This window comes from Saccopteryx leptura, chromosome 12 (assembly GCF_036850995.1).
Source record: "Saccopteryx leptura isolate mSacLep1 chromosome 12, mSacLep1_pri_phased_curated, whole genome shotgun sequence".
NCBI classification, from domain to species: domain Eukaryota; kingdom Metazoa; phylum Chordata; class Mammalia; order Chiroptera; family Emballonuridae; genus Saccopteryx; species Saccopteryx leptura.
Genome location: NC_089514.1, coordinates 34,496,923 through 34,513,864, shown reverse-complemented (window position 1 = coordinate 34,513,864; position 16,942 = coordinate 34,496,923). Strand labels below are relative to the sequence as shown.

The window sequence follows — 16,942 nt, the reverse complement described above, 5'->3', positions numbered from 1 at the left end:
TTAAGGTGGGGCATGGCACAAAAAAGGTTGGGAAACACTGCTAGATGAAAGAGGGTGTAAGGAAGGATTGAGGATGCTGAGGTTTGAGGCTTCTCACGGAGGTTAAGGACAAAATGCACAACACCTCCAGCTCCAAGTACTCAACCATACCAGAGAGATACAAGGTGAGAGTATTATGTACAGGGAGAGATCGCCATCTTCTGGTGGCTTTCAGTATTTGCCTGCATTAGCGTATCCTGTATTGGCTGTTGCTTCCATGAGAAACAACCTCCAGGAAAAATCAGCTATGAATCAAGGTGATTTCTTTATTATGCTGACGTCATCACCTCATTTATGAATCTTGTATGAGATAATTTACATTATAAAAGATATTATATATAAAAAGTTCATTAAATTCTCAAAAATAAGAGAAAGCAAAATGAAATCTTTATCTCTTTGGTTACTCAGTACTGGCATCTCATTCTGAAAAATAATAATATCCTGTAAGACCTGAATGGTAACCACCATATAGCCCTAACTAATGAGGAAAAGTCCTTTTATTCTTTGTAAATAATTTAAGCCAACAATCATGGAAGGAGTAACAATTAGGAAACCTTAATGGATCAATTGCTCCAGATAATGCCTACCCATCATTCAAGCCACTAGGTGAAAGGCTAATGGGGACTTTTACAAAAGAGAAATGAGGCTGTCACTACCTTAACCCACTGTGCCATCCTCAGATTGCTAAAAGTGGAACAACCAGTTTGCTCCCCAATATGAAGTATACAGCACCACCTGTGAAAATTTCTTCTCATGAAAGTTAAATGCAGATTTAACCCAGCACCTGAAAGCAGTGGTTTTCATAGTTGCAAACCAGAAATATTTGGGAAGCTTTTTAAACATGTATTTGCCTGGTTCCCACCATAGACCACTAAAAATCAACATCTCTCAGGGTAAGGCTCAGTCTGGCATCCTTTTTATTTTTATTATTATTATTTTTATTTTATTTTTCTGAAGTGAGAAGCGGGGAGGCAGAGAGACAGACTCCCACATGCACCCACCCAGCATGCCCACTAGGGGGCGATGCTCTTCCCATCTGGGTTGTTCTGTCACAACCAGAGCCATTCTAGTGCCTGAGGCGGAGGCCACAGAGCCATCCTCAGTGCCTGGGCCAACTTTACTCCAATAGAGCTGTTACTGAGGGAAGGAAAGAGAGAGACAAAGAGAAAGGAGAAGAGGAGGGGTAGAGAAGAGGATGGGCGCTTTTATGTGCCCTGGCTTGGAATTGAACCCAGGACTTCCACACGCCAGGCTGACATGCTACCACTGAGCCTATCAACCAGGGCAGACATCCTCATTTTTCAAAAAAAAAAAAAGCTCCCTGAGTGATTCTAAATGTACAACTAAGACTGAGAAGCACTCTTCCAGAGTTAGGGTACACTTTACAGGACATACAGTAAAGAACAGTGATTCTCAGACTCAAATGGGTCAATTAATCCTCTGTGCATCTGGTTATAATACAAATTCTGACCCATAGGTCGCGGAGGGGCCTGAGATTCTGTTCCCAGATGATACTAATATAGCCGGTCCACTTCTAGTAGAGAGGGTACAGCTACCCCACATAAACACAAGAAGAGCCACACATGCAGTTTAAATTTTTTCTTGTAGCAATATTAAAAAACAGGTGAAATTAATTGTAATAATGTACTTATTTAACCCAATATATCCAAAACATTATCACTTTAATGTGCAGTCCACATAAAAAGTTATTAATGAGATATTTTACATTTTTTATTTCATCCTACTGGGTTTGGATTTTATCCTTACAGCACATTTTGAGGGCTCAAGAGCCACATGTGAGTAATGGCTAATGTATTGGCCAGCACAGGTATAGAAGAACAAATTAAACGAACCACAAAGAACCAATCCAGAATGCTGGAGGTTCTGTAAGAAAAGTCTGTAAATAGACAATGACAGGAAAAAGTTAAAGTAAGGGAATCTGCTAAAAAGTAAGACTGAAGGGACATAACTATCTGTAAGATATGACTTTGAGTCCTGATTTGAAAATCTCACCTACAAAAAATATTTTTTAGACAATTGGGAAATTTTGGTATGAATAAACATTAGATGATAAAAAGAATTGTTCTTAATTTATTAGATGTGATTATGAAATTTAGTGAAAAAGTGCCCATATATTATAGAGAAGTGGAAAGAAGTATGTAGAAATCAACATGGTTTGCTTCAAAATAATGTAGCAAAAGAAAGAAATAAAGAGAGAGAAAAAAAAAGAGAAAGAGAGAAAGAAAAAGAAAGAAAGAGAAAGGAAGGGAGGGAGGGAGGGAGGGAGGGAGGGAGGGAGGGAGGGAGGAAGGAAGGAAGGAAGGAAGGAAGGAAGGGAGGGAGGGAGGGAGGGAGGGAGGGAGGGAGGAAGGAAGGAAAAATGAAAAATAAAAAGAGATAAAGCAAATGTGCCAAACTCCTACTAACTAACTGTTCAATCTCGGTGATTAGTAATCAGAGGTTTACTGTACAATTTTTTCTTTTGTGTACACTTCAAAATTTCTTAATTAAAAATTTAATACAGCTTCAGAAACTAAATGCTATTTTAAAATTTATAAATGTCAACTAAATGCTAAAAATGGAAATAAATAATATTTATATAAAACATTGATATTGTGTTATTTATAAATTATAATTTAGGGAGGCTTCCTTTTCTCATGTACTCAAGGTAAAACATTTACTATAAAAGGATGTCCAAAGTAAGTCTTCCTTCTGTTCTAGAGTCACTTCTCTTCTATGAAATAGTGTGTTGTAGTCCCAACTGCTGCTCGGCCCGTCTCTCATATAAAGACATCTGCTCTGTAGGAGAATCAGCCAGCAGTTTTAATCAGAATTCATGACTAAAGGGAATGAAATGACAGCCATATCAAATTAATACCCATTCCTGTTGTGATATGTTATTTCCCAGGAACACTAAGAAAGCACGACAGACACAGTTCTAGCTAACTATCTGGTACTGGTCCTGTTCTCTTCTGGTGCATTTCATTGAAATTTTCTACTTGTAACAGAGTATGTAACATATATTAGCATAATTAATATTTTAATAACTGTCACCTGCATATATCATACACACACACACACACACATTTCTCCATGTATAAGATGCTCCCACGTATAAGACGCACCTTAATTTTGGGGTCTAAAATTTGATTAAAAATGTATTATATAACGTTACTGAACTCGTTTTATTCATCATAAAATTCATACAACTCCTCATCACTGTCAAAACTCCCATCCATGAGCTTGTCCTCATCTGTGTCTGATGATGAATCACTGTCTTCATATATTGCCTCGTCCTCAGTTCCATCTATGGCGTTTGAACTGCCACAACCACTGTATAAGACACACCCAGTGTTTAGACCCCGAATTTTTCAAGAAAGGATGCATCTTATACATGGGGGAGTATGGTGTGTGTGTGTGTGTGTGTGTGTGTGTGTGTGTGAGTGTGTGTGTGTGTATACACACACACACTCACACATATATATGTATATATATGTATATATATGCAGCTGGATAGATCACAACATCACTATTTACCATGAAATATTCTCACCTGACTGCTGAACGGTAACATGGCCTAGTTGTAGCAATGCATGATTCTTCACTTCTATCTACTATTTAGACTAGGAGTCCCCAAACTTTTTACACAGGGGGCCTCATTGTCCCTCAGACTGTTGGAGGGCCGGACTATAAAAAAAAACTAATCCCTATGCACACTGCACATATCTTATTTTAAAGTGAAAAAACAAAACGGGAACAAATACAATATTTAAAATAAAGAACAAGTAAATTTAAATCAACAAATTGACCAGTATTTCAATGGGAATTATGCTCCTCTCACTGACCACCAATGAAAGAGGTGCCCCTTCCGGAAGGAAGTGCGACAGGGGCCGGATAAATGGCCTCAGGGGGCCGCATACGGCCTGCAGGCTGTAGTTTGGGGACCCCTGATTTAGACCCTTCCGTTCCTTCACTAGGGAATTATATATGAGATGTTATTATCTCTACAACCTTTCAAATCATGAACAGGAAAATTCATGATTTGAATTAGAAAAATGTTAAGTACGAGAACACCTTATTACACATTTTCTTGCTGTTGTTACTCAAGACAAAGGTGTTTAGCTTTTGCATGCTGTTCTGAGGCTGCAGATTCCTGAGGTAGATCCATCCGAAGGTATAAACCTGCGTGAGAACACAGCTGCCCTCCCACACATGGCACTCTTCAAATTAACAATGTAACAGATGTCACTCTGTTCACATCAATTTGTACTTTCAGTTACTCTCAGGTACAAAAGTACACATTTAAATGATTGCTGAATAAAACTAAATTTAAAAAATGAAGTTTTCCCATCAATTAGCATAAATAAATGTAAAAATAAGTTTTTTAAAGGCCATAAACAGAAGACATTTCACAATTCTGAGGAAATTTCCATATGTTGAGTCAAAGTATAACTGATACATTAAGCTTGTTTATTTTACTGAATAAAGTTTAATATCTAAATAATATGCAGTTAAAGTTATAGAAGTGAAATGAAATCAAACTATACTACAAAGTTCAATAAAACTATGATAATAAAAAATATCTGAATGTCTTATTTCCCAATGAAATAACATTATTCCTAAACATAGTTTTTGGAGATGTAAATTATTCAATTTTTAAAAACTCCATGAATCATTAACATCACCAGTCATTCAAATGTACCTTTATTAATGCCTAGTAAAATACCCCATTACCATTGTATCAGTTATCAAGAAGGGAAAGAATTACAGTTAAAAGTGGCACTATTACGTAGTAGGTAACCATGTATACCTCCCTCATACACATGGTATATACAAGTCTATATACCAAGATTATAAATATTAATCCAACTGCCATTTTGAAACTTCCAGTAGATTTCAAAGTTAGTTTCTTGATACTCAGGAATAATACAATCAAGTTCAAACTCAGTTTGATCTGTAGCTTTTGGGCATAATAAGGTAAAACATTTTAAATTCACTATCTTTCTGAGTGAACTTATTAAGGAGATTTTAAGGTTTCTATAGCCAAAACAGAGGAATAATTTTTGAATGCCTTTTTTATCCTAGCTATATATTTAATAGTTATAAAATCCACAAGGTGAATATTATCTCCATTTTACAATTAGGAAAACAGAGGCTCTAAGACATTAATTAATTAAAGTTTGAGCTTAAATAATCAAGTATAGCGTCAATATATAAACACACTTATACTCTGTTACCAAAAATACAAAATGTTCAGATTATATGAGTATGCAAAGACGTAAAGCATCCTTTACTAAATTCAAAAACACACTCATCATTAAGAACCAGATAGAGAATAAGTGACAAAGGGTTTAATCACTCAGGAAAGGATAATCAAGATAATATAGAAGAAAAGATTACATGTCTGTTTCTTAATACTCCTGTTCTGACCTTTTCCTTTATACATTATAAATTTAATCTTCTCAAAGCCACTTTTATCTTTTCAGGATTAACAAAGGCAGTTTCAGTGACCAGCTTTGATGCAGGCCTTCCTAATTATTGGTAAAAGAAATAAATAAAATCTCAGCAACATAGGAAAAAGTGTCTACTCTCTACAGCTGCACAAATGCCCCGACTATGCTATACTTAAAAGACGATTCTGGTAACACAGCCCATTGGGAACATTCTGAAAACATGGCCCATACTCTTCTGTTCAGTGTTCTGGGAGACTTGACGGGCAGTCGCGTGGTGGCTGCACATGTCCCTGGCTGCTGCGGGCCCAAGGCCAAGGAGAAAAGACTGCGAGTAGGCCCCAGCTGTGGCCTGAGCGCACAGGATGAACTAGCAGTGGAAGAGAAAAGACTGCAAACTGGCTGGCGGGTGGTGAAGATAATGTTTTGCTTTTGTGACATGCATCTGTGGGGTCCCTAACAGAAATGATGGCTGATGCTCATAACTCCACAAACATGCTTCCTACACCCAGGAAAGTGGAATAGACCCCTTCAATACTGCACCTTCTCTAACTGACCCTGAATGTGCCAGCTGTCTGCAAACGTGTGTTCACCGGTCAGTCTGCCTAGTAAGCATGTTTTCTGCTGTGTGTTACGGGAACTTCATGAGGCTTGGAAAGTGATGTGCCCTCTGTCAACAAGAAATTACTAAGGGTTTCCTTAACAAGCCAATCTTACTTCCACCAGAAGAACTCAAGGCAGCAAGAAAAGGATATAGTGAACATGCTTGGCATTGTGAAGGGGGAAATGAAACGGTGAACACGCTTGGCATTGTGAAGGGGGAAATGAAACGGTGAACACGCCTGGCACTGTGAAGGGGAAATGAAACGGTGAACACGCCTGGCACTGTGAAGGGGGAAATGAAACGGTGAACACGCTTGGCACTGTGAAGGGGGAAATGAAACGGTGAACACGCTTGGTATTGTGAAGGGGGAAATGAAACGGTGAACACGCTTGGCACTGTGAAGGGGAAATGAAACGGTGAACACGCCTGGCACTGTGAAGGGGAAACGCGTAGTGGCAGTATGATGAACACATTAGTAGAGAGCTGGAAAACAGTAAGGAGTTACCTCAAAAATATTAAAAATGGACCTGCCTTTATGACCCAGTAAGTCCACTTCTGGGAATTTATCAGAAGAAACCTGATAAATTCTAAAGGTAAAAAGAACACTGGAATTTTAATTGCTGGTTTCTGTATGTTGCTGATCTTGAAAATATGGTTCAATAGAGGCAAGATGAACATGGACATAGCAGGAAGATGAAGAGGGATATAACAGATATTCCAAAGCAAAGGGTAGCCAGATCTAGGCCTGACTGCGATGCTAATACTGTAAACCTGCAGGGAGAGCACTGCGGGTGGAGTGGGCAGTGTGTCCGCACAGAGTGGCGCTGCTGTCGTAAACCTGCAGGGAGAGCTCTGCGGGTGGAGTGGGCAGTGTGTCCGCACAGAGTGGCGCTGCTGTCGTAAACCTGCAGGGGAGAGCACTGCGGATGGAGTGGGCAGTGTGTCCGCACAGAGTGGCGCTGCTGTCGTAAACCTGCAGGAGAGAGCACTGAGGATGGAGTGGGCAGTGTGTCCGCACAGAGTGGTGCTGCTGTCGTAAACCTGCAGGGGAGAGCACTGCGGGTGGAGTGGGCAGTGTGTCCGCACAGAGTGGCGCTGCTGTCGTAAACCTGCAGGGAGAGCACTGCGGGTGGAGTGGGCAGTGTGTCCGCACAGAGTGGTGCTGCTGTCATAAACCTGCAGGAGAGAGCACTGCGGATGGAGTGGGCAGTGTGTCCGCACAGAGTGGCGCTGCTGTTCAGCCTCCAGCGTCTTCTTCTGTAAGGGCCCCTGACATCAGTAGATGGTCAATTAACAAGCCCAGCAACTCCATCCCCTGATACGAGCACTTCCCTGGAAGACTCCAGCTCATTTACAAATCAGTGGAGACAGCCTGGCAGAAAGCAGTCATTGGGGGCAAGGAGAAGAGGATGGTGGTTTACCACCTTCAGGCAGGGCACCAGCACCAGACACCTCCACTGTACAAACTGAATCAGATGCCTGTGGCGACAGTGAGGGTGTATCAGCACTTGTTGCACAACACTCCTTGGTCCAACAAAAACTTTCAGACAGTACCTGATCAATCATATTGATCAGGAACTAATGGATCACTAGCAAGGGGTGAACAGTGAGTTCTGAAGTAAAAATAAAAGTCTGCAGCTCCAGGCCCTGGCCGTTGGCTCAGTGGTAGAGTGTCAGCCTGGCATGCAGGAGTCCCGAGTTCGATTCCCGGCCAGGGCACACAGAAGAAGCGCCCATCTGCTTCTCCACCCTTCCCCCTCTCCTTCCTCTCTGTCTCTCTCTTTCTCTCCCTCAGCCAAGGCTCCACTGGAGCAAAGTTTGCCCGGGTGCTGAGGATGGCTCTGTGGCCTTTGCCTTAGGCGCTAGAATGGCTCTGATTGCGGCAGAGCGACGCCCCAAGATGGGCAGAGCATCACCCCCTGGTGGGCATACCGGGTGGATCTGGTCAGGTGCATGCGGGAGTCTGTCTGACTGCCTCCCTGTTTCCAGCTTGGGAAAAATACAAAAAAAAAAAAAAAAGTCTGCAGCTCCAAGCCCAAGGTTAAAACAGTCATCTGTACAGTTCTGCCCACATAATATTATACTCATTCCTAATAGCATGTTTTGGAAGTTGAGGTGGGAAGGGGTATAGGAAAGAGAGACCTTTAATCAAAATGTTTAACATGTGTCTGTTGAGAAATTTAATATAAAAAACTTGGGTGTTAATAGTTGAGATCTGTTTAGTATAAACCAGTTTTCTTGAAGTCTGTTTATTTTTAAAAATTTCTTCAGTTCTTTAATTTAAAAAGAATTTATAAAACCATATACAAAAAAACTTCACCAATTAAAAATGCGAAAAGGACATGAATAGGCACTTATCCAAAAAGGGCAGACAGATGGCCAATAGACATATGAAAAGATAAATGCAAATTAAAGCCACAATAAGATATCACCTGACACCTGTCAGAATGGCGCTCATCAATTAATCAACAAACAGCAAGTGTTGGCAAGGATGTGGGGAGAAGTGAACCATTCTGCACAGTTGCTGGGAGTGGAGACTGGAAAACAGTAAGGAGTGACCTCAAAAATATTAAAAATGGACCTGCCTTTATGACCCAGTGAGTCCACTTCTGGGAATTTATCAGAAGAAACCTGAAACACTGATTCGAAAGAATATGTGCACCCTTATTCTCACTGCAGTGTTGTTTACAATAGCCAAGATCTGGAAGCAGCCCAAGTGCCCATGAGTAGATAAATGGATAAAAAAGCTGTGATACAATTAGACAATGGAATACTATTCAGCCATAAAAAAGCAGGAAATCTTACCGTTTGTGACAGTGTGGATGGACCTAAGAGTATTATGTTGGGTGAAATAAGCCAGTCAGAGAAAGACAAGTACCATATGATTTCACATATGTGTGGAATCAAATTAACAAGCTGAACTAACAAACCAGAGCCAGACTTATAGCAAGAAAGCAGGCTGACAGCTGTTGGGGATGGAATGGGAGGGGTGGAAGTATAGAGCAAGAAAGGACAAGAATGGGGAAAAGCTCATGGACATGGTGACATTGGGAGGACTGCTAGGGGAAGGCGGGGTCAGGGGAGGTGGAGGAGGGTGTAAGAGAGGCGGTGATGGACAGAGACTTGACCTCAGGTGGTGAACACATCATCCAGTGTACAGGTGATGTGTTGTGGAATAATGAGCCGGAAACCTATATAATTTTGCTAACCAGTAATATCCCAATAAACTCAATAGAAAGGAAAACTATCTCTCTGATTATATTAAAACTGATTTCATAATTATTTTTAAGTTAAAACAGTTTAGACAAACTACCCAGATTATTTGCGAAAGAAAAATTAAGTTATCTTCATCTTTTAATTGCAAAGAAATAACCAGAAATCTCTATTGTTTCAGGCTCTTGATTTTTTTCTCTCTGCTTAAAGAAGGGGCTACAGAAAGTGTTAATCTGCTCCTGAATGAGTGATACTCCATAATACAAATCCTCAAATATTAGAAAAAATATAGGAAACTTTTAAATATTAGAAAAAATATAAGAAACAATGTCTTTTTTATCAAGATACAAATTCCCAGAAAACATGAAATTTTTATGTTTCTTAATAAAACATTTTTACTTAAAAAATCATTTTTTATATTTACTTAGGCTCCTTTTAATTATGTTCATTCCAAAAGGAACAACAATAACTATACAGAAGAGAAAAACATCTCAACCAAATGATTAGAATTAATATCACTACTAAAAGGCCAACGACAGACTTTATGTACTTCTGGATGTGATATTCTGACGACACACCACTTATGTTGTAATCTAGCCACAAATGGATGAGCTCATTCTAATCCCAGAAAAAAAACCAAAACTAAAACTAAAGGGCAGTCTATAAAATTACTAGCTTGTATTCTTCAGAAATATCAATCTCATGTGAGACAGACATTGAAAAACTATTCTAAAAGTGACTGAAGAGACTGACAACCAAATTCAAAATATGATCCTGGATTGGATCCTTACCAGAAAGACAAAAGTAAACTTAAAAAAGAGAAGAAAGAAAGAACTTAATAGCAGGCAATCAGATTTCTTGGAATTTGAATCTTATGTTAAAACATGACATTTTGTTATATTAACATACCGCCAAAATTTTTCCAAAAGGATTTCACTTACAGCTGATCTTGAAGCTCCACAATTATATATTCTAATTGTTCCTTTTCCAATTTATGGGCCAGATCAGAATCTTCAATTCTTTGTAGTAGTATTTTATTCTGGGAGACAGATTCAGACAGCTGGTCCTCTCGAAGTCTTAAGAGTTCTTCAAGATAACCCTGGAAGCACAGATCAGCAAGATACAGCCAACAACAAAATTCTAATATATATATATTGGAGATAAATGTTCAGTAGTTTAAGTGCTATTCAGGTATACAGTATATTGTAATAAAATAATTGTGTTAACTGAATACAAAAATTTAACATATGTTTATCAGTTAAAGCTCTTCTCTAAGTTAATTAAAATGTTTGTAATTTAAGGTAAAACTTAGTCAAAATATTATATTTATAAGATCTACAGCAGTGATAAAACACATGCCTCCTAGTTTCAATATACAGACTTACAAAATGGCCTATTAATAAACTGCCTCTATGTGATTATGTTTTTGAAAACAGATACTAACAAATTCGTGGGAAGCAGTATAATGTTTTGGTGTGGCCTCGGGCTTAGGGACTGCCTAGTGTCTGTACAGTCCAATTCTACTATGTAGTGATCAGTTGTACATCCTGGGACAGTGACTTTCTCTGGTCCACCAAAACTTTCATGCTGTATAATCTTCATTCAACATCGGGGTGGTTAACTCTTTTGTGGGTCTACTAGGAATTTCTGGCAGATTGGCCCTGGTCCTCGGACCAGTAGTTGAAAAACTCTGTCCTTAGACAAGTTACTTAATCTGCGCTGTAGTTTCATTATTTGAAAAATTGAGAACAACAGTAAATATGCCTCGTTGGGAAGATTAAACAAATCAGTATAGGTAGAAAGCTACCTGGTACACTGTATGCAATATGTAATTCCTACCTATTTTTAGGAAACACCTGATAGATACGAGACTGCTTGGACTGATCCTCTATTATCTCTTTGCTCATTTGCTGTTTCTTTGTTTTTGCTCTGCTTTCCGAAAGACTGCATTGAATTTATCCTCAAAACCCTTATACTGAGTTTATGAATTCAGGAAATCTTAACTTTAATTTCCAGTAGCTCTACTCTGCTTTCCGATGGTTCCACCTCATGACATCCTACTTTTTAGTTGCAATGGGCTTACAAATTCCTCTCAGGACATTAGAATCTTTTTTTTCCCTTAAAGTATTCTTCTATTCCATTATGTTATTCTATTCATTTGTCACTAACAAGCTGTTTTAACTATTTTAGCTGGCTGATACATGTTAATAGATGTTAGTATAACTCTCCCCTTATTAAACTTCTTTTTCAGATTTTTCCCTGACAGTTCTCAAATACTTGTTTTTTCCATAATAAAATCTCAAAAATTAAAAGTAAAATCGATTTTTACAAATATTTTACATATATATAGCTTAATATAAATTATATACAAATATTTATAAACATTAGTAATTAAATACTACTTACATATCCACCACCTAGATAATTATCAAAATCTTGCAGCCCCTATAATGCCTTCCCTGATCACACCGCTCTGCTTCCTCTCCAAAGATAATATCATGAGATTTAGCATCCTCTTGCTCTTCTTCCTAGCTTTACCAAAAAGGTATTTTATCTTAAACAACATATTGTTTAGTTTTGTTGGGTTTTGTCTATATTCTTTTGAAACTTTCTTTTTCATCTACAGTGATGAGTGTTATTCTCAATACTGAATGTTATTCTGTTGTATAAATACTACAGTTCATTTACTCATTCTCCTGTCAACGGCCACTTGGATTATTTTTAGCTTTTTCTTAATAACAGTATATACAATTTTACTGTGAACACTCAGCTATATGTTACCTGATACACACAGCTAAAAATTTCTAGGATGTGGAAGAATTTCTAAGAATGACTAGGAGTGGAAACACTGGACACAGGCCATGCATAGCTTTACATTTACTAGATAATGCCAAATCATCCATATCACTATTTTTATACTATACATTCCCACCTGATATTAATTCACATGAACTTATATTAGTACCAAAGTTATACTGAATAGAATTCACTGAAAAGTAGTCCTTTCTCTATTCTCAGGAGCAGTCAGTATATACAGTAGTCCTCTGCTTATCCATGGTTTCACTTTCCATGGTTTCAGTTACTTATTAACTATAGTCTGAAAATATTAAATAAAACATTCCAGAAATAAACAATTCATAAGTTTTAAATTGTATTCCATTCTGACTAGTGTGAGGAAATCTCTGGACAACCCACTCTGTCCCACTTGAAAGATGAAACATCCCTTTAGTCCAACATATCCACACTGTATTCACTACCCTCCTGTTAGTTACTTAGTAGCCATCTGCGTTATCAGATCCACTGTGGCAGTACAGCAGTGCTTGGGTTCAAGCAATCGTTATTTTACTTAATAATGCCACAGTTACTTAGCTTTTACTACAGCATACTGTTGTAGCTGTTCTACTTCGTTATTAGTTATTGTTGTTAACCTCTTACTGTGCCTAATTTATAAATTAAACTTTATTATACGTATGTATAGGGAAAAAAATGGTATATGTAGGGTTCGGTATTATCTGCAGTTTCGGGCATCCACAGGGGGTCCTGGACTGTATCCCTGGGGAAAAGGGAAAACTGTGTACTGCCTTTTGAACTTTTGGTAGGGCCTTCCTCCAAAACCAAACAATTCTGGTGATTTTGGGAAGAGAAAGGTATAGATTTTTAAATTACTTATTAAATTCCTTAAATGCCTACAGGTCAGTTTTAAGAAGTAATATTTATAACAATCCTTTAAGTTTTCTAAGTATTGACATAAAATTGCTAAAATTATACTCCTATAATTACTGGGGATTCTCTGCTACATTTAGTTTGCTGTCTATTCTCTTTTAATGCCTAATATTGACTCTCTGTGCCTTAAAGCTTTTATAAGTACAATATTCTTGAGAAGATTTTTCTATTTCATTAGTTTTTTTAATTGAATTTATTGGGGTGACACTGGTTAACAAAATTTTTATTGTTCTAATACTTCTATTGTTAATTCCATCAAGCTTTTCCTATATATGATTATCTATGAATAGTGATAATTTGAAAGGAAATATAAAAGAGAAAATAGAGAATACAGTAAAAAAAAAAGAGGTTACAGCTCCTCAAGATAATGGAGTTTATTTTCCTTTGTTATATATTCTACGTTGCCAATTTCAGTGCTTAATATACTGGAGCTGCTAAAATAAATGCTTTCAGAAGAATGAGACGTATATGGAACTTTCTTTGACAAGTACTACTTTTTCACAAACCAAATATTATTTTACAAAATTAATCATAGAGGCTAAATCTCAAACATAAATAAAATTGCATACAGAAAAATAATGGCTTATTTTTATATGAAAACATAATATCAGAAAAAGTTTACCAAACAAAAGTTATTCCTAAAATGCTGCCTGGGTTTTAATTAATGAGAGGACAATTCAAGAACAAAAAGGCAGTAGCAAGGGGCCAATACTTTCATTCAGCTCAAGATATTTTGGCACTGACAGTCTGAAATAACTAGAACCAAATTAAAGGACTTTTGACTCTGGTCAATACCTTCTGTTCCAGGGTTAGCTGATACTTTTGCTTAACCCTCTTACACTTGTTGAACCAGCTGTTCTCATCCATGATGAAAGGAGGCCCGACGTTCTCCGGAGAGCTGCTCTCGCTGCCACTGCTGCCCAGCGTCCTCAGCTCTTCCTCATCGCTGCTAATGCTATCAGAACTGGGAAGATCAAGATTTTAAAAAGAAATAAAGTTAATAATATGTTCTACTTTGATTTTTAAGAAATACTCTAAAATATTTAGCACTAACTTATGCAATTATAATTAAAGATATTATAAAGACTAGCTTCATGAAAAAAAATGGGAAGAGGACATGAACAGACACTTCTCCCAACAAGAAATACAGATGGCCAACAGATATATGAAAAGATGCTCATCATCACTAGCTACTCGAGAAGTACAAATCAAAACTACAAGGAGATACCACCTCACACCTGTTAGATTAGCTATTATCAACAAGACAGGTAATAACGTGTTAGAGAGGCTGTTGAAAAAAAGAACCCTCATCTACTGTTGGTGGGAATGTAAAGTAGTATAACCATTATGGAAGAAAGAATGGTGGTTCCTCAAAAAATTAAGAATAGAACAACCATATGACCTAGCAATCCTTCTACTGGGTATATACCCCCAAACTCAAAAACATGGGTACGAAAAGACACATGCACCTCCATGTTCATCGCAGCATTGTTCATGGTGGCCAAGACATGGAAACAGTCGAAATGCCCTTCAATAGATGATTGGATAAAGAAGATGTGGTACATATCTACAATGGAATACTACCCAACCATAAGAAATGATGACATAGGATCATTTACGACAACATGAATGGACCTTTATAACATTATACTGAGTGAAATACATAAATCAGAAAAAGCTAAGAACTGTATGATTTCATACATAGGTGGGACACAAAATTGAGACTCATGGACATAGATAAGAGTGCAGTGGTTACCAGGGGGAAGGGGAGGGTGAAGAGGGAGGGTGTGGGGGGAGGGGAGGGGCTTAAAGAGAAATAAAATATAGGGTGACAGAAGATAATTTGACTTTGGGTGATGGGTATACAGCATAATGGGCTGTCCAAATGATGTGAAGATGTTTTCTCTAAATCTATGTACTCTGGTTGACTAATATCACCCTGTCAAAGTTAACTATCTAAATAAAAAGAAGAAAAAAATTTTTTTCAATAAATGAATATGTATTACTTCCCAGATAAATTAAAAGCAATCATTTGGGAAGGGACTCTGAAGGTTTCTTAAAATTTGGAACCTAACAGTGTTTTTTAAAAATGTGTTTAATAAAGGTATATTCAGGTGAAAGCAATTCAATTTTTAAAATACTGGGTCAATTAGGATATTTTACACCTTTCAAAAAAGAAAAGCTCTATGGTCAGAAATGTTAACTGGTTAGTGACTAGGTTGAACTGGTATTTCCCTTCCCATTTTAGTGTCTGTTATATACCAGTTGGTAGGAATCCTTCAGTATAAAGGAAAGCTGCATATATATTTTGGATTTGTGCATCAAAGAACAGAAATTGCATAAAATTTCAGAAAAAGCAGTTGAGGATACTGAGTATACATCATTAAACTCATTTTTTTTTTATATAATTTTATTTTTTTAATGGGGTGACATCAATAAATCAGGATACATATATTCAAAGATAACAAGTCCAGGTTATCTTGTCGTTCAATTATGTTGCATACCCACCACCCAAAGTCAGATTGTCCTCTGTCACCTTCTATCTTGTTTTCTTTGTGCCCCTCCCCACCCCCTATCCCTCTCCCATTCCCCCCTCCCCCCCGTAACCACCACACTCTTATAAATGTCTCTTAGTTTCACTATTATGTCCCACCTACGTATGGAATAATACAGTTCCTGGTTTTTTCTGATTTACTTATTTCGCTTCGTATCATGTTATCAAGATCCCACCATTTTGCTGTAAATGTTCCGATGTCATCATTTCTTATGGCTGAGTAGTATTCCATAGTGTATATGTGCCACATCTTCTTTATCCAGTCATCTATTGATGGGCTTTTTGGTTGTTTCCATGTCCTGGCCACTGTGAACAATGCTGCAATAAACATGGGGCTGCATGTGTCTTTACGTATCAATGTTTCTGAGTTTTTGGGATATATACCCAGTAGAGGGATTGCTGGGTCATAAGGTAGTTCTATTTTCAGTTTTTTGAGGAACCACCATACTTTCTTCCATAGTGGTTGTACTACTTTACATTCCCACCAACAGTGGATGAGGGTTCCTTTTTCTCCACAGCCTCTCCAACATTTGCTGTTACCTGACTTGCTAATAACAGCTAATCGAACAGGTGTGAGGTGGTATCTCATTGCCGTTTTGATTTGCATTTCTCTAATAGCTAAAGAAGATGAGCATCTTTTCATATATCTGTTGGCCATTTGTATTTCTTCCTGGGAGAAGTGTCTATTCATATCCTCTTCCCATTTTTTTATTGGATTGTTTGTTTGTTTGTTGTTGAGTTTTATGAGTTCTTTGTATATTTTGGATATTAGGCCCTTATCTGAGCTGTCGTTTGAAAAAATCATTTCCCATTTAGTTGGCTTTCTGTTTATTTTGTTATCAGTTTCTCTTGCTGAGCAAAAACTTCTTAGTCTGATGTAGTCCCATTCATTAATTTTTGCCTTCACTTCTCTTGCCATTGGAGTCAAATTCATAAAATGCTCTTTAAAACCCAGGTCCCTGAGTTGAGTACCTATGTCTTCTTCTATGTACTTAATTGTTTCAGGTCTTATGTTTAGATCTTTGATCCATTTTGAGTTAATTTTTGTACAGGGGGAGAGACTGTAGTCCAGTTTCATTCTTTTGCATGTGGCTTTCCAGTTTTCCCAGCACCATTTATTGAAGAGGCTTTCTTTTCTCCATTGTGTGTTGTTGGCCCCTTTATCAAAAATTATTTGACTATATATATGTGGTTTTATTTCTGGACTTTCTATTCTGTTCCATTGGTCTGAGTGTCTATTTTTCTGCCAATACCATGCTGTTTTGATTGTCGTGGCCCTATAATATAGTTTGAAGTCAGGTATTGAAATGCCCCCAGCTTCATTCTTTTTCTTTAGGATTGCTTTGGCTATTCGGGGTT

General features: G+C 37.7%; 1 protein-coding gene and 1 pseudogene across 9 annotated transcripts in view; one reads left to right on the top strand and one right to left on the bottom strand.

Annotated features, from left to right (window-relative positions):
• The window catches only part of RUNDC3B (RUN domain containing 3B), a 198,491-nt gene that overhangs the window by 32,708 nt on the left and 148,841 nt on the right, over positions 1–16,942 (bottom strand). For all 9 annotated transcript variants that reach the window (XM_066354315.1, XM_066354316.1, XM_066354313.1 and 6 more), the window contains 2 exons: positions 13,825–13,993; positions 10,248–10,405 (listed from right to left, as the gene is read on the bottom strand). In XM_066354315.1, the coding sequence (XP_066210412.1) occupies positions 10,248–10,405; positions 13,825–13,993 (327 nt within the window). The remainder of the gene's footprint in view (positions 1–10,247; positions 10,406–13,824; positions 13,994–16,942) is intronic.
• Positions 5,955–7,651, top strand: LOC136384153 (E3 ubiquitin-protein ligase RNF146-like; annotated as a pseudogene).